The sequence below is a fragment of the Martes martes genome, assembly GCF_963455335.1.
Source record: "Martes martes genome assembly, chromosome: 9".
In the NCBI taxonomy this organism is placed as follows: domain Eukaryota; kingdom Metazoa; phylum Chordata; class Mammalia; order Carnivora; family Mustelidae; genus Martes; species Martes martes.
This window is the reverse complement of record NC_137896.1, coordinates 99,294,717-99,320,404: the sequence shown is the minus strand read 5'-3', so window position 1 is coordinate 99,320,404 and position 25,688 is coordinate 99,294,717. Positions and strand designations below refer to the sequence as shown.

At 45.5% G+C, this 25,688-nt stretch overlaps 2 protein-coding genes and 1 long non-coding RNA gene across 3 annotated transcripts in view; 2 read left to right on the top strand and 1 right to left on the bottom strand.

The window, feature by feature from the left end:
* The first annotated feature begins 4,079 nt into the window (after window positions 1-4,079).
* On the top strand, window positions 4,080-16,609 carry GGCX (gamma-glutamyl carboxylase). Its single transcript, XM_080814572.1, has 15 exons — window positions 4,080-4,220; window positions 4,618-4,788; window positions 6,389-6,547; window positions 6,873-7,038; window positions 8,520-8,598; window positions 9,024-9,130; window positions 9,964-10,127; window positions 10,450-10,715; window positions 10,863-10,994; window positions 11,378-11,529; window positions 11,946-12,115; window positions 12,331-12,461; window positions 12,752-12,899; window positions 13,059-13,254; window positions 13,698-16,609. Exons 1-15 carry the CDS (start codon window positions 4,178-4,180, stop codon window positions 13,888-13,890), a joined length of 2,277 nt encoding a protein of 758 aa, XP_080670698.1. The 5' UTR covers window positions 4,080-4,177; the 3' UTR covers window positions 13,891-16,609.
* A 546-nt stretch (window positions 16,610-17,155) lies between these two features.
* MAT2A (methionine adenosyltransferase 2A) lies at window positions 17,156-24,503 on the bottom strand. Its single transcript, XM_080814573.1, has 9 exons — window positions 24,288-24,503; window positions 21,858-21,935; window positions 21,634-21,756; window positions 20,798-20,910; window positions 20,570-20,713; window positions 20,183-20,401; window positions 19,730-19,912; window positions 19,446-19,579; window positions 17,156-18,782 (listed from the first exon to the last, which is right to left on the bottom strand). The coding sequence occupies exons 1-9, from the start codon at window positions 24,376-24,378 to the stop codon at window positions 18,680-18,682; spliced, it is 1,188 nt and encodes a 395-aa protein (XP_080670699.1). The 5' UTR covers window positions 24,379-24,503; the 3' UTR covers window positions 17,156-18,679.
* LOC308349744 overlaps window positions 24,104-25,688 on the top strand; it is a 47,058-nt gene continuing 45,473 nt past the window's right edge. The window contains exon 1 of the long non-coding RNA XR_013967485.1: window positions 24,104-24,394. This is a non-coding gene — a long non-coding RNA (uncharacterized lncRNA). The remainder of the gene's footprint in view (window positions 24,395-25,688) is intronic.

The following is a 25,688-nucleotide window of genomic DNA, read 5'->3' as shown; positions in this document are numbered from 1 at the left end:
TTAATAATTTCTCTATAACCTGTCCAGTTCTGGCACATAACAGACTATAAATGCTTAATTGATTTTTTAATATATTTTTTAAAGATTTTATTTATTTATTTGACAGAGAGAGACAGTGAGAGGGGGAGCACAAGCAGGGGGAGTGGGAAAGGGAGAAGCAGGCTTCCCACCGAGCAGGGAGACCTATGCTGGGCTCCATCCCAGGACCCTGGGATCATGACCTGAACCGAAGGCAGACACTTAATGACGAAGCCACCCAGGCACCCCATAAATACTGAATTTAATGGAACCATCTAATTTTGAATGGTTTTTAACGAGCTAGCCCAAAGTTTCCAACCCATATTGGATTCATTTGGACTAGGGTTTGACAGCAGATTAAGACATTCATCCCCCAAATAGATCTATGGCTTCTAAAGGGACTTGGCCTACCTTGCCTGTTAGGATAACCTAGAAATGGGCCAGACCCTCAGTAGCAGGAACACTGTTAACCCCACGATTCTACCTGCCAAACACATCTGTCCCTGGAAATCCCTACTTTTACATCTACTCCAGACATTCTTTTCCTTTAGGATAGTAGTTCTCAGCACATGGTCCACGAACCCCTGGGGTCTTCAAGAACAAAACTATTTTTATAATAAGACTGATATGTTATTCGTCTTTTTAACTATGTTGCCATTTGCACTGATGATACAAAAGCAACCGTGGGTAACAAAATTATTGGCAAGTTAGCAGGAATGAGACAGTGGCACCAAATCACAGTAATAGTCCTTGTATTCCTCCTGGCTGCACAGTTGCATTTTCAAAAAATGCCATTTTCAACATCCCTAATGAAGCAGTACAAATTATTAATTTTATTAATTCTTGACACTGAAGTACACACCCTTAACTATTTTTTTTAAAGATTTTATTTATTTATTTGACAGACAGAGGTTACAAGTAGGCAGAGAGGCAGGCAGAGAGAGGGGGAAGCGGGCTCCCTAATGAGCAGAGAGCATGATGTGGGGCTCGATGATGGGGCTCGATCCCAGGACCCTGGGATCATGACCTGAGCCAAAGGCAGAGGCTTTAACCCACTGAACCACCCAGGCGCCCCCACCCTTAACTATTTTATGGGAAATACACACAGCACTTTGCATAACCAAGTATGATGGCTGTCTCCCAGCTGTTCGGAGAAAAAGCACTTGTGTAGTTAAACTGTGAGCTGAAGTAATGTTTTAAAATTAACAGAATTTATTTTTTTGAGTACTACAGACTGTTGCCACATACCCCTTAGCACTCTCCCATTTTTCTCCCATTATTAACAGCTTGCACTGGTATGGCATATTTGCTTTACAACTGATGAGCTATGGTTGATGTGTTATTATTAACAAAGTCCATAGTTTACATTAGGGTTCATATTCAATGGGTTTTGGAAAATGTATAATTACATGTATGCATCATGATACCATTACAATATCATACAGGATAGTTTCATCTCTCTAAAAATTCCCTGTGCTTCACCCATTCATCCCTCCCACCTTCCCCCCTACCCCCCAGTTCCTGGCAAACACTGATCTTTCACCTTAAAACCACAGTTTTGCCTTTTTCAGGATATCAGTTTGGATAAGTGTGTAAGCTTTCCAGATTGGTTTCTTTCACTTAGGAATATGAGTTTAAGGTTCACCCACATCCTTTTGTGGCTTTAATAGTTCGTTTTGCTTTATCACTTCATATTCCACTGTATGGATGTATCTGTTTGTTTATCCATTCACCTATTGAAGGACCTCTTGGTTGCCTCCAAGTTTGGGCAATTATGAATAATGCTGCTATATATTTGTGTGGGCATAATTTTTCACCTCTTTGGGTCTTTACCAAGGAGCACAATTGCTGGATCATATGGTAAAAGCATGTTTAGTTTTGTAAGAAACTGCCAGATTTTTTTCCAAGGTGAGTGTACCATTTTGTATTCCTACCAACAATGAAGTAGAGTTCCTGTTGCTCCAACCACTCTAACAGCTATCTCATTGTTGTTCTAATTTGTAACTCCCTAATAAAATAAGATGTTGAGTGTCTTTGTTTCTTCCTTTCTTTTTAAAAAATGAAACATCATTTTACTTGTGGACATCTGACAAACTATGGTTATTCAAACTGGCATATTTGGCAGGTTTTTTTTTTCAAAAATGAAAGAAGTGTGGCTGTTCCTTGAAGGGAAACAATAGACAGTATTTGTTGCCAATGAATAAATTTGAACTTTCAAACGAAAATTAGAATTTTGGAAAACTTGTATCTGCCACTGTGAGCTTGGCAGCTTCCCAACATTTAAGAGACTCTGCATTTAGAAGAGCAGCATAACTCACCAAACCAATGTTTTCCAAATGACTATATGCATGATTTTGTAAAAGGTCCAAAGTGGGAGATATACCAATGATTTCAATGTGACAGAGCATGCAGTTCATTGAGATGGTTTCAGATTCTACGTTTTTTAAATATTTTATTTATTTATTTAACAGAGAGAGAGAGACAGAGAGATCACAAGTAGGCAGAGAGGCAGGCAGAGAGAGAGGGAAGCAGGCTCCCTGCTGAGCAGAGAGCCCAATGTGGGGCTCGATCCCAGGACCCTGAGATCAGGACCTGAGCTGAAGGCAGAGGTTTAACCCACTAAGCCACCCAGGTGCCCCTCAGAGTCTACATTTCACTAACCTGTAAAAAACTACCACTTTTAAGTTTAGGTGTGTTATCAAACAAGGATACCCACAATTACCTAAACGTTACCTAAAAATGTTACCTAAAATGTTACCTAAAAACGTTATTAAAATGTTTTTCCCAGGGGCGCCTGGGTGGCACAGTTGTTAAGCATCTGCCTTCTGATCCCAGAGTCCTGGGATCCCAGAGTCCCTGCTCCGCAGGAAGCCTGCTTCTCCTTCTCCTACTGCCCCCGCTTGTGTTCCCTCTCTCACTGTGTCTCTCTCTGTCAAAAATAAATAAATAAATAAATAAAATCTTTTTAAAAAATAAAATAAAATGCTTTTCCTTTTTCCAACTAAGTATCTGTGAGGCCAGATTTCCTTCACATACTTCAATCAGCACCAGATCAAATGCAGAAGCAGATATGAGAATCCAGCTGTTTCCAATTAACCCAGACATTAGATTTGCATATGAAACAATATGATACTACTTGTGCAATTTTTTGTGGAAAACAAACTTTTTCCATATAAGTTATTTATGTAAACGTTTTATTTGTAAACATGGCTTATTACTTTTTTTTAAAAAGTGACTCAATACGTATTTTAAACATTTCTCAGTATAAATTTCCAGTACGGTAAATGTGGAAAAATATAAACCACATAAATAAATGCTCTTTAGGGCTCTCAGTAATGTGTAGCAGTGTAAAAGTGTCCTGACACCAAGAAAATGCGAGTACTGCTTTTCTAGGATGCCTTTCTATGATCCTGCTGGCCAATCCCATGGCAGAAAATTAGATATTGTAAATGCTGTTCAAGACTCACCTCTAGGAATCCTCCCTGATCGAGCACACTCTACGCGCTGCCCCTATTCTACATCTTCTAAAGCTACATCTACATCTGCAGCTGTGTCCTTCCGGTTTCCCCAGCTCATTTCAAACCTCTGGTTCTTGGCCGGTACTGGAAGAGAGAATAAAGCAACTCGCACCCTCTCCCTACACCGGGACAGCCCTTCAGGTGCGTCCTCAACTCGGAGGTCAACGTCTTGGGGAAAAAGTGACATTTGCACCCGCATGCTCACGTCAGGGAGCACCGCAGGAACCCTACAACCTGGAGAGACCTAATGGGGGCGTGGGGGGTGGGTCAGGCAAGTTGTCAGGACTCTGAGACTTGTTAAGGCTGAAAGCGCCAAGGGCTTTGGGACGCTTCGTGGTAAGACTGGTCTAGCGGCTGAAGATGGGCGTCTGGGGGAATCCCGGCTCCTCCTCCATCACCCGGTCGGGCGATACCAGAGCAACCTCCCTCTTCCCCCGCCCCAAGGTCCCTCGCTCCGCCCTTTGCCGTCAAGCAGGGAGCAAGCGACGCCGGCGAGAGGTGTTCACGACAGTTCTATCTAGCGCTTTCCGGCCGGCCGCACGCGCGCTGATGTGTCGGGGAGGCGGGGCTTAGGGAAGTGATTCCTCCCGTCGCGACCTGCTAGTCTGTCACCGCTTTGGCTGTCTAGCCTCCGCGGAGCCATGGCGGTGTCTGCCCGGTCCGCGCGGGTCCAGCCGGACTCACGTAGGCTCAGAGTCCTCCCATGCGGCGGAGGGAGAGAGGGGCTCTGTCTCAGAGGGGTGGGGGTGGTAGGACTCCCCTGAGGGACCCCGGGAAAGGGGTCTCTGTTTGGAAGGGGCTTGTAGAGAGAGATTGCAGTATGCGGCTTTGGGGTGATGGTGACACTCGGGGCGCTTTGCGGTTAGGGGGCTATAGTCTGAGAGAGGTTCTGGGACATTGGGAGATCCAGAAGGATCTGGCACTGCGAGGATGTTTCTAGTAGTCAGAAATCAATGGGAGAACCCTGATAGGGAGAAACCCTGGGGCTGTAGGGGCTGTGGTTTCTGTGTTTTGGGGAGGAGCCGATTTTAAAGCACTTCCGACCCCACACCTGCAGATACACTTTTCTGTTTGCTTGCAGATAAAGTGCAGAAAGACAAGGCTGGACAGTCTTCAGGGCCGAGCCAGGGCAGCGGAATGGGGAAACTCTTGGGGTTTGAGTGCACAGATGTTTCCAGCTGGGGAAGGCTGGTGACCCTGCTGAATCGACCAACGGATCCTGCCAGCCTGGCTGTCTTCCGTTTTCTCTTTGGTAAATGGGGTTTCTGGAGCGACTAGTGTGATGATGGGTGGGAGAATAACCATCGTCCCTTGCGCACTTCTTGGTTACTTACTAGTGACTTGCCTCCCTTTTCTTCAGACCTGAAGATACTGATTTCCTGGAAGGGATCTTTGTGGAGTTTAGGATCAAATCCACCTTTGTCTCCTCTGATTAGGGATTGGAGGGCAGAAATGCTTTGATCTGAGGCCATAGGAAATACAGAGGCAGATGACCAGAGACCCATCTTGCTTGTGGCATGAAGTTGCCCAGTAACTATACTCAGGACCAGACCTCAGAGAAATAGCAGGGTGACAGGGCTGACATTTTGGCTGTGACTCCCTAGGTCAGAGTTTCCTTACTCATAGGCTACAGTATGTATGCTTGGAGTGGGTTACAAATGTGCTAAGATATTAATTCTCTTAGCCCAGCCTCAACTGGTGGCAATTTTGCTCTCTGGTGGACATTTGGCAATGACTGTAGACATTTTTATTTGTCACAACTTGGGGGAAGGGGAATAGGTAGCTACTGGTATTGACTTAGGAGCCAGGGATGCTGTTGAGTGACCAATAGTTCACAGGATAACCCCTCCCAGCAAATAATTAACAAGCCCAAAATGTGAGTAGTCCTGAGGTTGAGAAACCCTGCCTTAACTGGAACTGGCCTCCTGACCTGAGTAGCCCCTTCTGTTTGCTCTAGTGTGGTAAGCCAAATACTATTTTCTGGGTGTGTTAAGAAGTGAAAAAAGTTCAGACGGACCATCCTGGAACACTTTTTATGGCCTCAGAGGACAGAAGTTAATAACTCAAGGTTACCTGAACAGCTTTTATAGCATTTTGTACACTTCTTTTATTTAATCCTCATTGTAACCCTGTAAAATTCGTTTTAAGGATTTTTATTTATTTGAGAGAGAGACAGAAAGAGACAGCGCACACAAGCAGGGGGAGGGGCCGAGGGAGAGGGAGAAGCAGGTTTCCTGCTGAGCAGAGAGCCTGATGCAGGGCTCCATCCCAGGACTCTTGGATCATGACCTGAGCCAAAGGCAGACGCTTAACCAGCTGAGCCATCCAGGCGCCTCCTGTAACCCTGTAAGATATTATGAATCCCTTTCTCAAATAGGGAAGGAGGAATTGGCTCAGTAGGTGCAGTGGCTATCTGAGATCACATAGCTGGCATAATGCCTAGCACAGAGCAGATGCTCAGTAATTATTGTTGAATAATGAATAAATGAATGAATGAATGAATTCATTTGTTGAATGAATGAATAAATGGCAGAGCCGGGGTTAGGTAAAAAGGCTGACCCTGGGGGCGCCTGGGTGGCTCAGTGGGTTAAAGCCGCTGCCTTCGGCTCGGGTCATGATCCCAGCATCCTGGGATCGAGCCCCACATTGGGCTCTCTGCTCAGCAGGGAGCCTGCTATCTCCCTTCTCTCTCTGCCTGCCTCTCTGCCTACTTGTGATCTGTCAAATAAATAAATAAAATCTTTTTAAAAAATTGCTTAAAAAAAAAAAAAGGGCTGACCCTGGATCTGGGTGCTGTATTCCACTGCTTCCTTTGCTAAGGCCTAAGGGTGCCTCCTCGACTGCCTCCCCAGGGCTGATGATGGTGTTGGACATTCCCCAGGAGCGGGGGCTCAGCTCCCTGGACCGAAGATACCTGGATGGGCTGGACGTGTGCCGCTTCCCCTTGCTGGACGCCCTGCAGCCACTACCACTTGACTGGATGTATCTTGTCTATACCATCATGTTTCTGGGTGAGGGAAAGTATGGGAGAGATGGGAGTATTGACTAGCCTCCCTAAACCACAGAAATACAAAGCATGCTGGTGAATGACCAAAGTCTTGGGTTCATTATTTCATTTCTGCTGTGACTCCCAATATCATCCCGCTCCCTGTGTGTCATCTGAGCTGTTACCCCATGAGCCTTTTTAAAATGCTAAAATAACATTTGATTTTTCATTTGGCTTTGCAATTATAAAATGTCCAATGACTTTTCTTAATCCCACCCACAGCCTGTCCTGGGGGAGCTGGGCCTCTGGTGACCCTTTGACCTCTTGATCCTCTCCCCCACAAATCCCAGGGGCACTGGGCATGATGCTGGGCCTGTGCTACCGGATAAGCTGTGTGTTATTCCTGCTGCCATACTGGTATGTGTTTCTCCTGGACAAGACGTCATGGAACAACCACTCCTATCTGTATGGTTTGTTGGCCTTTCAGCTGACATTCGTGGATGCAAACCGCTACTGGTATGATTCTAGGGGAAAGGGGAAAAGGGTTGGCTGGGTCAGGATGGTTACCAGTGGTAGGGGTCCAGTGAGGTCCTAGAATTTGCCCCAGCAAGAGTATTTTCAACCATGCTTTGCAAAGTGTGGTTACAGGGTCACACTTTGGTCCAGATGAATTTGGGAAGGGGAGGGGTCAGTGAGGTTGGGGCATGTGGGATGACAAAAAGCAAAATGGCTCCATTCCCACCCCTTCACTCTTTCCATATCTCCCCAGGTGCCTTGATCTATCCACTTCCTGTAATCCACTTAGAGAGAAGAAGAGAAGACTAAAGCCAGACATAGATGTTTTCAGATACTTCAAGGGTGGTCATGTGGAAGAGGGAGCAGACTTTCTCTGTGTGAGCCCAGAGGGGCAGAGTTAGAGCCAAGAGTAGAAGTTGCTGTGAGGCAGAGTCATGTCAGAAGGAGAGGGCCCACCAGGGCTGCTCAGCAGTGCTGTCCTGGGAGGTGGTAACCCTCCCCCACCTCTGGCTTAGGTGACCATCTCTCAGGGGAGGTGGTGAAGGGATTTGGAGACAGGGTGGCAGGGTAGATGACCTCTAGGGATTCTCTCCCTTAAGCAAATAGGAGATGCCAGTAAGATGGGTATAGGGAAAAAAATCTCAGATGATGCCTTTGTTAGTGACTTATCAGCCATTAATTATACCTAGACATACCCCTTTGTAAACCTTTAAACTCATTCAAATGCACAGGTCTGATCATATAAAATTAAGAGACAGTTTTGACTGAATGTTCATGAAAAGTTCCATTTTTGTAATTTTACACAGTTTGAAAAAATACTTATCCCTTACTCAGGGCTTTCCCCATGGCCAGGCACTGTACTAAACACTTTACATTTTTCCTCATTACAGTGCCATGAGGCTTTAAACCACAAGTGTAAGCTGCCCCTTCCCAACCTCTCTGTTCATTCATTGTCTTCTTGAAACCTGCTTTGCTTCTGTCTCCCCAGAATACATCTCGTTTTAATATCTTGGGTTTATTGCTTCTCTCCCAAGGTACCCTCCAGCACTAGTTCCTGACATCTGGGTCTCTGAGATGTCAGTTTGGTTTGGATATTGAGATTTTTTTTTTTCTTAAATGTACTATATAGTTACATACACCTTTAACTTTCCAAACACTCCCTCAAATTCATTCTTTTTCAAATTCAGTCATATTATGAAGCGTTGTGATTCTTTTCCTGATTTGGTCCATTAAGACAGACTAGTTTACTCACTAATTAATGGTAACCACTGAACCATGTGTTCTAATGCACTTGTAGTATTGCTATTATGACTGAAAATAATCACTTAAATTTGCTCCTACACTTCTAAAGAACCTCAGAAGATCCCAGAGGACCAGAGAGGATAGGGGAGATAGCCTGGGATAGATAATTACACTTAAAAAGAAAGGTGGAAATGTGCGGAATTAAGAAGCTCTCCTTAACCTTACTACCCTTGGTGTAGGTCTGTGGACGGCCTGCTGAATGCCCGCAAGCGGAATGCCCATGTGCCCCTTTGGAACTATGCTGTGCTGCGTGGCCAGGTATAGGATTTTAGGAAAGCGGAGGGGGGGAGGGGTGTTCTTCCATAGCCATTGTCAGCATGACCAGCCTGCTGCCAGGCAGTGCTGTACTCTGCCTCCCTGGAGCTTCCCCTTTTTTTTCCCTTTGGCTGGAAAGCAAGGCTGACTCTTGAGTTTCCAGTCCCCTAGTCTCTGGGTTCTCTTACCTCATCGTAGAAAGCACAGAGCTTTGACCCTGCTAGCTGAGCGTCCTTACAAGAGATCTAGGCTTCACGACTCCCCTTGGCATTGGTAGAATGTCCATACGAGTGAAGATCTCAGATGAGTCAATGGAGTGAATGTAATCTTTAGGGCCCGAACTCAGGTCAGAACTTAGGTCATTTTTGACCTGCAGAAAAGCAGGTTCTTTTTTATTTGAACCTTCGCTTTGCATTTTGTGTTTGTAGATCTTCATTGTGTACTTCATCGCGGGTGTGAAAAAGCTGGACGCAGACTGGGTGGAAGGCTACTCCATGGAATATCTGTCCCGGCACTGGCTCTTCAGTCCCTTCAAGTGAGTGGCAGGCAGAGCAGGCGTCACTTTGTGGCAGTGGTGCGCAGCGGGTGACTCGCCTCCCTCGGGGCTGCAGGAATGGCTGCTGTTCCTGCTTTGCCTGAATTTGCCACGTGCTTTCCTCTGTCTGCTCATATTTCTCTTCAGCAGAAGGCAAAGTCAGTGGTACCAAAACATCTAGGTCTTACCTGCCCCTGGGAGATGTATGGGAGGGGCAAGAATGAAAGGAAAAAACTAAAAAATGAAAGAATCAGAATAAGGTGACCTGTTGCATGCGCCCGAGCTCCCAGCTCACCAGGACTCCTCGGCCAGTGGACTTAGAAGATGGACAGTCCCCACCCTGACAAAACCATTGTTGCCACCTCTTAGAAAACTCTCGATTTCTCCCTTCCTCCCGTTTTTTCTTTCCTCGCTTTTTACTGTGTTCTTTTTCCTCTTGCCTGTTATTTCCCAGTTTCAAACGTTTGATTTTATTATGTTAGTCAGGCATTCACCTTTTATAGTTTCTTCTCCTTTATATCCTCTGTGGAGAATCTACCAGCCCCACCCCTCCCCACCACCACCGGATGCGCTCACTCCTCCATCAGATTTGCCCTAGGAAATCTGCCCTTGGTTAGCACATAGGGTACATTGAAAAAAATTGAAAACCTAAAGGAAATAAAAGGGGGTTGGAGGCTCTACCACAGGGTGTCTTTATGTAGAGTTCTACCCACCTGCTAGGGTACTTCCTTTGGCAAGGACAGGGTGAGCAGAGGCACATTTGCTGTGAATGTGCTGTAAACACTGGCTTCTTCAGTGCGCTGGTGGCTGACCTCTGTCTCCGGTGTCTGCAGACTAGTATTGTCCGAGGAGATGACCAGTCTACTGGTGGTGCACTGGTGTGGACTGCTGCTCGACCTCTCAGCTGGTTTCCTGCTCTTTTTTGATGCCTCGAGGTCCATCGGCCTCCTCTTCGTGTCCTACTTCCACTGCATGAATTCCCAGCTTTTCAGCATTGGTCAGTACCTGTGGTCTGGTAGGAGGTGGGAACCACTGGTGTGTGGGGAGCAGGAGACGGTGATGGCCGCGGGAGCTGCACTGAGTCAAGTGCAGTCACTGACATGGCAGTAAATGGGAGGAAAGGACTGGGGCCTCTGGGCTTAGCTCGTATGTTGCAGAGTAAGGCATCTCGGGGAAATAAGAGCGCTTGAGTTACGAACTGCTTTCATCACAGGTGGAATACCGGGGAGAGGCTTCCGAAAGGAGAGGGCTTGAGGGGTTTATCCATGTCCCCCCCCAGCCAAATTCCTGAAACACTTATTGCCTTCCTCCTTTTCTAGGTATGTTCCCCTACGTCATGCTGGCCAGCAGCCCTCTCTTCTGCTCCCCTGAGTGGCCCCGGAAGCTGGTATCTCGCTTCCCCGAAAGGCTGCAGGAACTACTGCCCCTCAAGGCTACCCCTCAACCCAGTGTGTCCTGCGTGTATAAGAGGAGCCGGGCCAAAGGTGGCCAAAAGCCAGGGCTGCGCCATCGGCTGGGTGCTGCCTTCACGCTGTTCTATCTCCTGGAGCAGCTTTTCCTGCCCTACTCCCATTTCCTCACCCAGGTATGTGTGATCTGGGGGTTAGCTAGGGAGGTGGCAGGGGGCACGGCATTAGGGAAAGTGTGGGGCTGGTTTTGCAGCCCTGTGTTGGTTGAGGATGGGGTTAATGGGAGGACAGCTGGGCTGATCACCTCTGCCCTGCCTTCTCAGGGCTATAACAACTGGACAAATGGGCTGTATGGCTACTCCTGGGACATGATGGTCCACTCACGCTCCCATCAGCACGTGAAGATCACCTACCGTGACGGCCGCACGGGCGAGCTGGGCTACCTTAACCCTGGGGTGAGACACCTGATGTTGACGACCTCCAGTTCTTCAGAGCTCCCTGGAGCATCAGGGTCTGATTTGGTCCTAAACATAATTGTAAAGTAAAACATAATCTGGGTCCATTCTGCCCTTTTCTCAAGAGCCAGGTTGACCCTTCTTTTGTTGAAATTAAAATAGGGCAGTGCCATTCACTTCTTTGAATTGAAATAAGGCTTAGGAAAGGTAAGTAGTAAAAAGCCCAGCAACGAAAAATTCTCCCCCAAAGACAAGTTCGGGTTTTTTTTTCCCCCTGGTCGAAACAGGTAACAGGCAGAGATCTCTTAGTGCTGTTGGCGGGGCATGAGCTGTCTGGGAGGTTGATAACGATGAGATGGGACTAATGTGGGGGTTTGGGGCAGGTATTCACACAGAGCCGGCGATGGAAGGATCACGCAGACATGCTGAAGCAATATGCCACTTGCCTGAGCCACCTGCTTCCCAAGTACAATGTCACTGATCCCCAGATCTACTTTGATATTTGGGTCTCCATCAATGACCGCTTCCAGCAGAGGTGGGCAAGGGGAACAGAGAAGGGGAAAAATGAAGTTTCACTCCTTTTGCCGAGATGAATAGCCCATGTTCCCCAGTGTTGTCTTGCTTGAAAGGCTGTCCTCTGGTGCATGTCCCTGTTCACCTGGTTGTGGGCATAGCTGATTGCTTCCAGCAGGGGGCACCATCAACCAGAAGAAAAGGTAACTTTTTTTTTAAAGAAGCTGTTAACTCAATTCTCCTCAGGTGGCCACTAACCCCTTTTTCCTCCCCCATGCTCCAGAATCTCTTGCCTCTTCTCTCTCTGCCCCAGAGTGGCACTAACATGCTGACATAAGCCATTTCTTCTATTTGGGAACAGTGATGAAAGGAACAGAACCAGAAATTCCGGTGGGTTGGGGGCTGTGGTCTCCTTAGATCGTGGTTTTCTTTCCTAAGGATTTTTGACCCTCGTGTGGACATCGTGCAGGCCGCCTGGTCCCCCTTCCAACGTACACCTTGGCTGCAGCCACTGTTGATGGATCTGTCTCCCTGGAGGACCAAGTTACAGGAAATCAAGAGCAGCCTGGACAACCACACTGAGGTGGTCTTCATTGCAGATTTCCCAGGTAAGGAGGAAAACAAAGAAAGCTTTGCTGTCTTTCCCTGTGGCTTCCTTGGCCGGGGACACTGCATGTGGTAGAGGGGGGAGGAGCATTCTTGCTGGGAGGAATGTTCTTGAAACCTGAGGGGTGGTAGCGGTAAAGGTGTGATGTCTCTGTTCTGGCTGGGAGTGATTTCATCTTCCATAGGATGGGATGGGGAACTCTGTTGCCCCTGGCAGGGCTGCACCTGGAGAATTTTGTGAGTGAAGACCTGGGCAACACTAGCATTCAGCTGCTGCAGGGGGAGGTGACTGTCGAGCTGGTGGCAGAACAGAAGAATCAGACTCTTCAGGAGGGAGAAAAAATGCAGGTATTTTGCTGGAATTAACAATGGCAGAAAAGTTTAGACGAGTGGAGTTAATTTATCAGAGACTTAAAAGTGCGGGCTCCCAAGAAAAGCCTCCTTTGCTTTTATGAGGCTGTGAATAGCCTCATCCAGGATTCTAGAAGTCAGTTCTTTGGACTCCAAAATGCAATGAGAAGAAAGTGCCTGGGTAAGGGACCGGGGTGGTTTGCGGTACAGTGGGTAATGCACAAGGCACATAGGCTGCTGAGGGAAAGGTTAGGAAGTCAAATAATCCATTTCCTCCCCCTTGTCAGTTGCCTGCTGGTGAGTACCATAAGGTGTATACGATATCATCCAGTCCTTCCTGCTACATGTACATCTACGTCAATACTACAGAGCTGGCATTGGAGCAAGACCTGGCGTATCTGCAGGAATTAAAAGAGAAGGTAGAGAATGGAACGGGTGAGTATATGAAGATTTGGCTGAGAAAGCACCTGGTTATGAGAAATCAGGGCTATGAATGAGGATATAGCCATTAAAGAATGAACCTGAAGCTTCTGGCTGGTGAGAATTCTAAAGGAATAATCTCAGTGATTTCTCTTTTTGCCGTCTTCTCGGCAGAAACGGGGCCTCTGCCTCCAGAGCTGCAGCCTCTGCTGGAAGGGGAAGTACAAGGGGGCCCTGAGCCAACACCACTGGTTCAGACCTTTCTTAGACGCCAGCGAAGGCTCCAAGAACTTGAACGCCGGAGAAATACCCCTTTCCATGAGCGGTTCTTCCGCTTCTTGCTGCGGAAGCTCTATATCTTTCGCCGCAGGTGAGTTTTCCACAACAGTACTGGTCAATGTCATCAGATGGTTGTGAGTTGGGTAACTTCTCTGGAGAAGGTAATGGCAGGGTGTGTGTGTGTGGGGGGGTACTTTCCCAGGAAAGGACAGCCTAGTACTAAGTATCTTTTTCTTTCTCCATTCTTTCCCTGACTTAATGGAAGAGTCAGTGACCTGTGTCTGGTGGCCTGCTGTCTTGTTCTGCCTCAGCTTATCACCAGACTCTTGTGGGTTATTCCTACCAGACTCTGGAATCCTTTACCAGACCATATAAAGAGTGGGGTGCCCTTCCAGCTGGGATGGGTGGGTCACTGGGGGATATTTTCACTTATGCCTGAATGAGAGAAGGTAGGACCAGCTAGCCCTAAGGGCTTTGGCAGGAATTCCTATGTAGAAACAGTTTAGACTGGGTGAACTTTTTCCTCTTTTTCAGCTTCCTGATGACTTGTATCTCACTTCGAAATCTGGTACTAGGCCGCCCTTCCCTGGAGCAGCTGGCCCAGGAGGTGACTTACGCAAACTTGCGACCCTTTGAACCAGTGGGAGAGTCAAGTCATTCAAACACAGATTCTTCAAATTCTGATCCTCCTGAGCCAAATTCTGACCATGTCCACTCAGAGTTCTGACTTGGGTACAGATCTGGGAGCAACCAGTCATAGGACCATTAACCTGTGTAGTGGGAATGTGAAGAAATTGATATTTTATACATTTTTTTCCTTGTCTATAGTTCTTTTAAATTCAGAGAGGATACCTTAGAGGAGCCAAGGGAGTGAATCAAGGATAAACTTTATCATATCAAGGTTAAGGGGCTAAGAGGGGTTTAAAAGCAATATGAAAATGCCCTTCTAGGATAAAGGGGTAAAAGTCAGGTTTAACAACTGGCTTCTTGGGGAAAGAGATTTAATGTACCATGATGACCTGTTTTCAAGTACTTGTTATATGCCAGGCACTGTGTGAAGTATTGTGCCTGTGTTACTATATGTAGTTCTCACTGGCCATTAGCCCTATTTTACAGTTGGAGAAAGTGAGGCTTAGAGATAGTATTAATTTGCTCAAAGACAACACCTAGTAAGAGATGTATAGATGGTTTGACTCTCATCTATTTGACTTAAGTTCCCATAGCCTGCCTCTTGTAATTTGCAGAATCACTGACAATAATAATGAAATAATGCAGCTTCAAATTGGTCTTCTTAGTTACAGGTAAGATTAGGATAGTGATCAAGTTCTAAATGCACGGAGTAATTTTTTCTTCTCTACAGTTGTGATTTCTTCATTGTTACTATTATGTATACAGCCAGTAGTTTTTTCCCTAGCAGCTATGAGAATAGTTAGAATAGGACAAAGTCAAACTAATAAGGAAATTTAGAAGATTGGTAGTAGGTCCCTTGAGCTCAGCGTATTTAGCATTATTCTAGCCTTTAGTGGGAAGAGAGTGATGTAAAGTAGGAATTAACCAAACTTGGTTATGGATTAGGGTATGTTTGCAGTTATTCTGTAGGTTTAGATGTACAGTGTGATTGAGGAAGCACCTCAATTCCTTGAAAATTCAAAAGCTTGGCACTGGGCTAGGAAGTAAGAATGCACAGAGAAGAAAGGGGGGGAAAGAAAACTGCTCTGGATGCTCTTGGTCTCATGTGTCATAGCAGTGAATTAGCAGTCCCAGCAACTTCGATAAAGGATGACATCTCTATTTTCAGGCTTCTCTTCCCATGCCCCGCCCCACCCCCGCCTCCTCAGTCAGTGGTTCTTTCCCCCGCAGCTGCCTTCTCACCGTACACACTTGGGATGATTGTGTCCACCACATGGTTTCCAGTGACGCTGCTTATTAGCTTTTTTTCCTGTGCTTTCCACCTATACATCTAATTCGCTCCACCTGGGTATCCAACAAAGCTTTCAAACTCTGTCCTAAACATAACTTTACATTCATCCCCAGCTCAGACCTGCTTCTCCTTTATGAGTGGCAGTTGCATTTTTTTTTTTTTTTTGGCCAAGCCATCTGAATCCTGTCTTGAGTCTTCCTTTTTTCTCATTTCTCAGATTCTAAGTTGTATCAGTTCTACCTCTTCTTCAGTCTATTCATCTCTAGTACTTCTATATTCTTTCACCCTTAGAGCAGAGTAGGTGCAGTTGTGCAGGTTGGGCCTGAATTAAGGGCATCCCACGAAGCCTGATTCCTACAAGATATTGTGTGGGTTAAGCTAGCAGTAGCTGTTCCACGGGGTATCTTGATCACTTTGGTAAGAATAGTGTGGGGGAAACACTGGTTTCAATAGTTTTGCAGATCTCAATGACAGTATACCGTGGCAATGTCCTTTGCTAGTAAGTTCAGCTATCTTGTTCCCCTGTACTACCCATCCGCCCTCCCCTCCCCATGCCTGTTATTTGACTGGTAAGAAAAGTAGTTCCTTTTGGGGAATGGACTCTTAAGAGTAGTTTAATATAGGCAAGGATGCTCTCCTGAAACTGTTAGTATACCACCTCTTTTTCCCAGTGAAAATGTTGGGGTGGGATGGAGAGGTAGTCATCTTAATAGTTTATGAGGAAAGCTGTTCAATGGAATAAATCTGAGTTCAGATTTCAGGAGGAATCAGGCCCTGTGCAGCCATTATAGGAATGGGCTGTCAATGTCCTTTTAGCCAGGCTTTAAAAGTATTCCATTTCATTCTACTCCCAGCATTTGGATCTTTTGTCCCTTGCCAGGTCATCCCTTCAAAACTCTGTAGAAAGTCGATTTCCTTCTAACCCAAACATTTGACCTTTCCTTCCGTACATGGCCTGCATCACCCCAGTTGACATCTTTGGTTCTCTTCTCCCTGGGCTGCTTATTTTTCTTCACCTTTAGAAACTTTCCCCATTAGGCAGAAGACAGGTCCTTTACAAAGATCTTTCCCCAAGCTCCTTAAGGTCCAGTTTATCTTCTTAGCAAGTCCTAAACCTAACCTTAATTTCCCTGGCTCTGTCCCACCAGCCTATAGGCACCCAACTCTTCCCCAAATCATTCCCCTTATCTGACCAGCATGGTTGTTTTGACAGCAATGTGTTGTTCATTCTCTAAAAAAAAGCTTTTTGAAACTTTTTAGACACACAGATTTAACTTTGGCTCCCCTCCTAACAAATTTTTAAGCCTCCAAATAGGTGTAATTAAGCATTCCTTGGGTCTCACTCACATTTACAGGTCAGCAGTAAAAAGTTGAACCATTTGATTTTCATACATGATCGTGTAAACATGCCAAAATAGCTGTCTGTACTTTTAGTTCCTAGGCTTAAAAAATTAAAAAGGGATGGCTGTAGTTCTTGTGTAGACCTCTCTGTACACAAACTCAGAATAAAGGTTTTAGAAACTTATAGCATCTTCACTATAATTTTGTTAAAATTTTCACTTTAGCTAGCTTATAAAATGGATTAGAACCTGGCCCCAACTGTTCAAAAATTTTGCCAACTGTGTCACGTACTGAACATCTAACTTGCAGCCTTTAACATTTGTTTATAATAAAGGGATTAATACTTAAAGCATATTTAAGACTTTCACAATGGAAAGCTAAATAATGGGTTTAAGCTTAAGAGTAAACATTACCATTCCATGTTTCGTCCTTGATCTTGGACAATTTTAAAACATTCCTGGTGACTGAGTGGCTACTGCAGTAAGGACACATGGATCTTGGCCATTGTATCAGCCAAAAAGGTAGTGCTGGACAAACAGATCAAATCTTGAGTATTTTTCTTCATGAGAGGGATTGGTCTTACAAACCTATTAAAATGCTTGCAGTCATGGTTGAAGGGGTGTGAGATGATTTCCCTGAACCATAAGAAGATTTACAATTATTCAGGGATAAAGAATATATTCTCAGATCATATTCATACCAAAACACTTTTAAAGAATAATGGACACAGTTAAGGTAGAACCTAGCATTTTATTTAGATCTTCATTAAACTGTTGGAATTGAGAACCAGACATACGTAATAAACCTCCAAAAATAGATCCTGAAAGGCACTTTCTGCTTAGGGCAAGCAGTCATGGAATAAGCATGTAAACAAGCTGGCTTCTCTGTACCACACCAGCCAAGTCAGCTTTCTCCATGGCCAGCCGCACCAGCTCTGCCCTCCCTTCTGTTAACACCAGCCAGACCCCCTGTAGGTCTAACCCAAGGTTTTTCTGTAGGACACCTTGGCCTACCTGGGAATGCTGGAAACATGTTGTTAAAGGAATCATGGTGTTGAGGAAAAAAAAAAAATCTTTTAAAAGCTGCCATCTGAGGTGATGGCTTCTCTGTACTTACGCCATACCCCAGAATACAATAAATAAGCAATTAGAAAATGTTCAAGTATGAAGGGATTTCCTCCTCCCCGCCAAAAGCACTGCTCTCTGAAGGAAGCTGGTTTCTCTGTAGCTACACCAGCTGTTCAGAAAGCTCATTGGACCTGGTTTTGAAAATAAAACAAAGTTAAAACCCTGGGAGGAATTATTGTGCAGTGTGGAGTACTCAGTCTTTCTTATAAAGAAAAAAAAAAGTTATCTGGTACCAAAGTGTGCAACCTACAGACCCTCAGGTACTGCCCTGTGACTTCTCTGTATGACATCACAAGGGTGCCAAGTGCCTGTTTTTCTAGAGCTAGGAGTTGGTGGTTTGGCTAGTGCTGAAACCATGCATAGGGTTGGTTTACTAAATAAAAACCTTATTACGTACGTCCTCCAAAAGACAGCTGAAAAGTGGAGAGATTTTGATTTGGTGCTATTTAAGAGATGGCAATTAAGAGCATAAGCACCAGGGAGATGGTTTAATGGTAACTGCCTTTTTTTTTTTTTTTTTTTGTCAGGCTAGAGCTCCAACTGGAACTTGCGTTACATGCAAGAGTGATTGGATAGGGAACACTCCCTGACAAAGAGCTACATAATTAGAAATGGATCAAGTTATAGGAAGATAAGGGAAGGCTTCACATTCATAATAGAGCTCAAGACATTACAAATTCATGCTGACAGGGCTATGGCATTGCCAGACAGAGGCTATAAGGGAACTACAAGTACTTTACGTGCACATTACAGGACATTTTTCAGCATTTGGTGGGAAAGTCAATGCAATTAGGATTTTAGAAGGTTGGGTGATAGGGCACAAAGGTTCAATTTCAAAAAGCATTATTTACTACAGTGTTGTTGGTTTTTTTCTAGGCAGTTACATGGATCACCTATGCTCACTAAATTCATTATAATGGTGAACAAAACACCTAGGGACAGAATAGCAAGCCCAACTTACAGTCCCCCACACAAGCTAAAATTCATGTCATTGACTAGGAGTGACTGCAACTGATCAGGAGCTGAAAGAGGACAGGAAAATTTAGGAAGAAGGGCCCTTTCCCTCAGAGCTTGAAGGCTTCTCTGTAGCCTACGCCAACAAGTCTGGGGAAAAAAGGCTAACACTTTCAATATTTAAGCTTTTTGGGCACTTCCCATGGGAAGCTGTCCCTACCAAAGTGGCCATAGGCTGCAGTCCTCTGATAAATTGGCTTCTTCAGATCCAGATCCCTGGAATATACAAGTCCGTAACTTAATATGTAGCATTCAATTAAAATAAAGCAAAACAATCAGCAAGACTCATTTTCAAGAGTTCTGGCAAATGAGTTCAGTTCTCTGGGGTTTGCTAGGAAAAAAGTTTGTGGCAGAAGTGTTTGTTACTTCTCTGGTGTCCAAACTCCTCGCACAGTCCTTATTAGTAACTACAGTTCTTGTTTTTCCATCCTTGGCTCAACAAATATGAAAACTTGTCATTATTCTGAGAAATTGCAAGTATCAAAAGCTCTTCTGAGATCATGGCATACTTACCAAGGTCCCATGCCCACACCCTGCTTATTTTCTTTATAGCAGCCTTGAATATCCCACTTATCTGTACTAATTTCTTATAAGTAAAATAAACATCCTTAGATAACACAAGCACAAATCCCCATTATCAAATGTGGAAGACTTTCTAGGGTGGTTAGTCTAAGCCATGGAGCACTGTAGTTTTAGATTGTTCTTAACACAAGCCTTTACTAAAGGCAATTTAAACATAACATCAACAGTTCTAGGACTTAAAACATTTCCCCACTTGAGGAATCTTCAGACCTTCACCTTGATTTGAATATATCTCAAATATATGTACATACACCCACACCCTCATTTTTAACTAGCAATAGGCTTTACCATCTTTACCTGACAATGACCCCAGGGCGGAGGTCAAAATTCTTCTTCACAATCTCTAATAGCTCTCTCTCACTCTTCTGAGAGGTGCCATAATGGAAAATGGAGATAGACAATGGATGAGAAACTCCAATAGCATAAGAGACCTAAAAGGATTCAAATGTCATAAGAGTCAGTGATTAAAAGACCCACACACTTATGTAATACGCTGGTATTTAAAAAAGACGAATACTATGCTAAATGCCCTCCCACTTGCATGCCTTCTAATCACTCCAGTTACACAAAAAAATATATACCTGAACAAGAACCCTTCTGCACAGACCTCCTTTAACAAGGGATTTTGCCACCCAACGAGCAGCATAAGCAGCTGAACGGTCCACCTTGGTATAATCTTTTCCTGAAAAGGCACCTCCTCCATGAGCTCCCCAACCGCCATAAGTGTCCACAATGATCTTACGACCAGTCAAACCAGCATCACCCTGAAATTACAGGATTTAAGTCACTTCAGCTTAGTGCTTTCCAATAAACGGTTCTGTATCAGGTTTGTTAAACACCTAGTTATCACTCAGCAAACATCCTCAGAAGAGTCAAATGCAAAAAAAACCAAAAAACTATTCTGTAGCTAATAAAATGTGAAAGCACCTGGCTGTTTTCTAACTTCCCCCCGCCTAAAAAAGGTGACAGTAGTCAAATTTGCAAGTCAACATAACAGAAAATTCAAAAAAGTTGAATTGTATATAAGGCCTTACCTGAGGCCCACCAATAACAAATCTGCCACTTGGCTGTAGATGATAGATTGTATCCTCATCAAGGTATTTTGCAGGTACAACTGCTTTGATAACTTTCTCCTTTAGGGCATCCCTCATCTCATCAAGGCAAACCTCTTCATCGTGCTGAACAGATATAACAATTGTGTGGACTCTGATGGGAAGTACAGCACCTCGATCCTGCATATACTGCACAGTCACCTTGAAGACAAAGCAGATGATCAGAACACCAGTTTACTAGATACAGAGCCAAGACAAACCTAAATTACAATACGAAGGATAAACACTAGTCTTTTTCCAGTTAGCTTTAAACAAGTTTACTGATGTTCTGTGAAGTATGTGTAATCCAGCTTTATAATCATCACTTACTTGAGTTTTAGAATCTGGACGTAACCAAGGCAAAGTGCCATTGCGGCGTAGTTCAGCCAGTTTTGCATTGAGCTTGTGTGCTAAGACAATAGTTAAAGGCATACATTCCTCAGTTTCATCAGTGGCATAACCAAACATCAAACCCTAAAAAAGGAAAAAGTCAATGTCATCAATCCAAGCTTTGGAATTTAATGTTAGAAGAGATGCAGACAGTCTACACCAAGGTACCTGGTCCCCTGCACCAATGTCTTCCTCGTTCCGGTCAAGATGAACACCTTGAGCAATATCTGGTGACTGTTGCTCCAAGGCTACCAGCACATTACAAGTCTTGTAGTCAAACCCTACAAACAAAACAATGCCTTAAGGAAAAAAAAAGGGGGGGGCACAAAGAAATACCAATGCCTTCTATTTACGACAAGTGTCTGGAATTTTAAATACTGGTAAATCAAATACAGGTATCCCCCCCCTTTTCTAAAGTGTTTCACACCTTTAACAAAGACCTACACCAGTACTTGTTTTCATCGACTGAAAAAAATCTGCAGAAGATTTCTGCTTTTACCAAAAAAGCTATGTACTAATGTAGGTCTACTGTAAAAATGAAGTCTTTGCATCATTTTGGCTTCCAGGTTGCATAGGAATGTCCCATTTTTGGATAGCAGGGGAAAACTTGTACATCTAAAACTTGGAACTTTAAGAGAATTAAATAGGGCTGGAACAACACAGATAGTAAAACTGTACAACTGGGATTAATGGCTTAGCAGGAACACTCTAAAGACAGAACTAGAGAGAGTTGAAAACGTGGAAAAATGCGCTTAGAAATGCCAACTCATTGGGGCGCCTGGGTGGCTCAGTGGATTAAAGCCTCTGTCTTCGGCTCAGGTCATGATCTCAGGGTCCTGGGATGGAGCCCTGCATACGGCTCTCTGCTCGGCGGGGAGCCTGCTTCCTCCCCTCTCTGCCTGCTGCTCTGCCTACTTGTAATCTATCTCTCTCTCTCTGTTAAATAAATAAATTAAATCTTAAAAAAAAAAAAAAAAAAGAAATGCCAACTCATTAAAACACACCTTTGGAAGAATCATCATATCCAATGTGTTTAATGGTTTCACGAACCACTTTCTGGTAGTCAACAGCAGCTCTGGATGTAATTTCCCCAGCAAGAAGGATCATTCCAGTTTTTGCAACAGTTTCTAATAAAAGATAAATTCACACTCAAATGTCACTCTTATGAAGTAATTTTCATGGTGTTACCTTTTCATCAGTTGGTAAGCAAGCAGTGTTTAGAACCTACCACAAGCCACTTTGGCATCAGGGTCCTGCTGAAGGTGGGCATCAAGCACAGCATCGCTGATCTGGTCACATATCTTATCTGTGGAAAAATAGAATCCTGGCTCAATCTCTTTCTCTTATGGTCAGTGGAAGTATGTTGTTCCTCCTATAAGTACTGCTGTATAGATCTTTGGGAGACCTTTCTTTTAAAATCTGGTAAATGGGCACCTGAATGGCTCAGTCGTTAAGCGGCTGCCTCCAGCTCGGGTTGTGACCCCAGGGTCCTGGGACAGAGCCCCACATCCGACTCCCTCCTCACCGGGAAGCCTGCTTCTCCCTCTCCCGCTCCCCCGCCACTTGTGTCTCTCTTTGTCAAATAAGTCAAGTCTTTAAAAAATAGTAACAATAATAAAAATTGTGGTAAAACCTACAGAACATAAAATTTACAATTTAACCATTTTCAAGCATGGAATTCAGTGGAATTTCAAATATGGAGATCTTAATTGCTGTCTAATTGTAAGTACTGCTTTACCAGAAACCATTTGCCTGAAGAATAAATGCTGGATATAATGCTGCATATTACTTGAAAACTTGACACCGGTCTTAATATAGCTGCACCACAAGCTCACCAATTCAGATCAGCCAGCAGAATGCCCAGCATGTTTAATACATTTAAATTCACTGTGATACATGCAATTTACACCTTAGAAGGATTTCATCCCATCTCTAAAGTATTTCAGACATTTTGAAAAATTAAGTTCCCAGGCAAAACAATTTCCACTCTTAAACAGAACAGCCAGATAATTGGAATTAATCAAGTTCAGGCAGAAAGTTTATCTTCAAACTGAAAGGCAAAGCTGGGAAACATTTTGCTTTACAGTATTATTTCTCAAGGACAATTATACTGACATTTTATCCCCCAAATTTAAAGTCTTCATTATAAATCTAACCAACGAGAAAGGTGAACTGTTTTCTTCCCTTGTTATCAAGTTCTCCCTGATCCTAAGGAACACTAATCAGAGCAACAGAAAATGTCAAAGAGTTAGTAAAAGCACACTTCATGAACAGAAAGAATAAAATATCTGAATCTGCCAGAGGTGTAGTCCAGGAAAATGTCCAAATGTATTTCGAATCCTTGTTTCTTCCCCACTTCATTGCCATCTATTAAGTGGGAAAACAGAAATACCTCCCCTAGAGATTCCAGGGGAATTGAATTTTCTACAATTACCCAGAACAATTAAAGCAGACTGTGTATGGCAGTCAAGTCAGAAGCTCAAGACTTAATTTACAAACTGCTACATGCGCCTATACCTTAAGTGACTAAATTAATAAAAGGTGAATCAAATACATGTGAAGTTCTCAACACTTGAGGGAAGGTGGGTAACCCACACCAGAACACATGACCTTCCTCATCAGGATCTTGGCGTCTGTCCTCTCCCACACCGGTAGGTTGCTTGTGGATTTCATCAGAGGCACAGCAGACTTACTAGACAGAAATGGATTCTTAAAACCATTAAGACTTTACATAACTATGTCACTGTGGTCATCCCAAGAAAAGGCAGAACCTGTACAGCAAAATAGTTATGTCCACTAGGTGATGTTTTCAGGCTGAGATTGAAAGTTCCTTGAAACAGCTTCATTCGTTCACGTGTAAATTGATCTCCATAATGGCGGACTTGTGGACAAAGCCCAGCGAAGGAAATGTTCGGCAAAACCTTACCTAACGGTAAAGCACCCAAGACTTTAAAGGGAAATCCAAAGCAACTGCTGCTTACACTTAATTCATGTTTCCTATCCTTTTCAAACGTGGCCCAAATAAGGAAGGCCTCTCCCGACCTGCGCTATATTTAGTTGGAGACTGTCACCTTGAAGGCAAGGCCATATATTGCCGAAGGGCACGTCCGTCGTCTTCTGGGGGCCGTAATAGCCCAAGGCAAGTAATTAACAAAGACGGCACACGTCCCGAGGTCCGGGCCCCCCACTCCGCACACCCGAGCGCGCCGGGAGCCCGACGGCTCCCCCTCGCCCAGATGCCACATGCGGCAAACACGTGGTTGCGGCTGCAATGCGGGGCGCGCGCTCCCGAGGACCGGCCGCGAGCACTCAGGGCCGGTCGCCCACTCGAGGGCTTTCAGACGGCGGGGCGGAGATGAGGAAATAGTGCCCTCCCCGAGTGGAGCACAGCTGCCCCGGCCCCCGCCCTTCTCGTTTTCTGGAATCTTCCGCATGCCGAAGCGCGCGGCCGGATGGGAGGAGAGGAAAGGAGAGGAAGGGGGAGGGGAGTGGCGGCCACGCGCTCGGCACCGGCGGCGCCACGAGGAAGGCGCGCGGCCGCCGCTCTTCCCACCGCCCGCCCGGCGAGGGCAACCACCGTGGGCACCGCCGCTGGCGGGTCCCGGCCGGCCCTGCCCACGCCCCGCCCCTCACTTCTCGCCAGGGCCCGTCACCTCACCTGGGTGGCCTTCCCCCACAGACTCCGAGGTGAAGAGGAACGTGCCCTCCTCGATGAACGCCTCGTGAAAGCCGTTGAGCTGCCCGTTCATGTTGATGTTCGTAGCGGTAAGTGTAAGTGGCGTTGAGGGAAAAGGGAGCGGCGAGGCGACGACTGCGAAATGCACAAGCAGAAGACAGCGTTCTACTCAGCTCGGACGGGCGGCGCGGAGCGAACGAGGCGGCGGGCGATGCGGCCCAGTATTTATACACAGCGCCCGCGCGCGCCCGACACGGGCCCCGCCCCTCGGCGCCGCGCGCCAATGCGCCACTCGCGCGGGGGTAGGCCGAAGGGGAGGTGCGCGGAAGGGGAGCCCGGGCTGAACCACTCCGCGGGGTAGGGGGAGCGAGCGGAGCTAACGCGCCCTTCTTGCGAATATTTAGTTATATTAAGCACTTCTAACAAGGGCCAAGTGGAAGTGCAAGTATTTGGGGTCCTTGTACCCTTCCGTGCTCGAAGTGAAAGGAAAAGCGACGAAGACTTTATGGGCGTCTTCCCCTTGCTGTGACATGGCACTTCCCTTCCGACCGTTGACCGAGCTGTCTGTCCGCGAGGTCGCGTCCCCCAGCGGTGACGGAGAGAATCGGCCGAGGTTTTGTCCTCAGGCTCTGCCGGAGGGTCTTTCCGGCCGGCCCCGCCTTTAGATACCCTGGGGACGGGGAGCCAGTGGCCCTCGGCCATGTGAAAGTGGCCATCTTGGCTGGTCAGCGCACGATTCTTCGCACGGCCTTATTCATCCCCACCCGGCGCGCAACTGGGGGCTGGAAATCCTGGGGGTTGCTAGTAGTTTCTTGGTTAATGCCTCCGTGGTGAAAATGGCCGAAAAGCAGAATAACGGGAGTTGTGTCATCGATTGCCGTCTTACTTCCACCACAGCGCTAAAGTTTCTGAGGGAGGCCCTTTCCCTTTGTTGCTCCTGCAGTGAGGGCCGTACTCCAGCCCCTTCTTCGGCTCAGGCCTTTTCTCCGTCCAAGAAAGGAGGCCCCTCACAAGGCTGACCTGGCACTTGCTGACTTTCCTATGTCTCTGACGGGAAAATAATCACTGTTCAGAGTGTCCTTTCAGTCCTCTGTTCAGGAGACTGTTGAATTTTTTTCTTGGGGGGAAAGCCCTGTTTTAGCCTTTGTATGTGATTAAGCAGATCTCTTGGTAAGATGAAATGGTCCATTTCATGAAGCTTTCACTTTAAAAGATCAACCTGCGTTTGTCCCAGTTTTGCCCATGAAGGGAATTATAGGGAGAGAAGAAAAAAAGAACAAAACAAAACTTGAGCCAACAAGGAGTAGGGAGTCGGGAACGGATTTCATGGAGTCCGTGTTTGGAAGAAGCCCACAAGTGGAAAGGAGGGCAGGTGTCACTTCC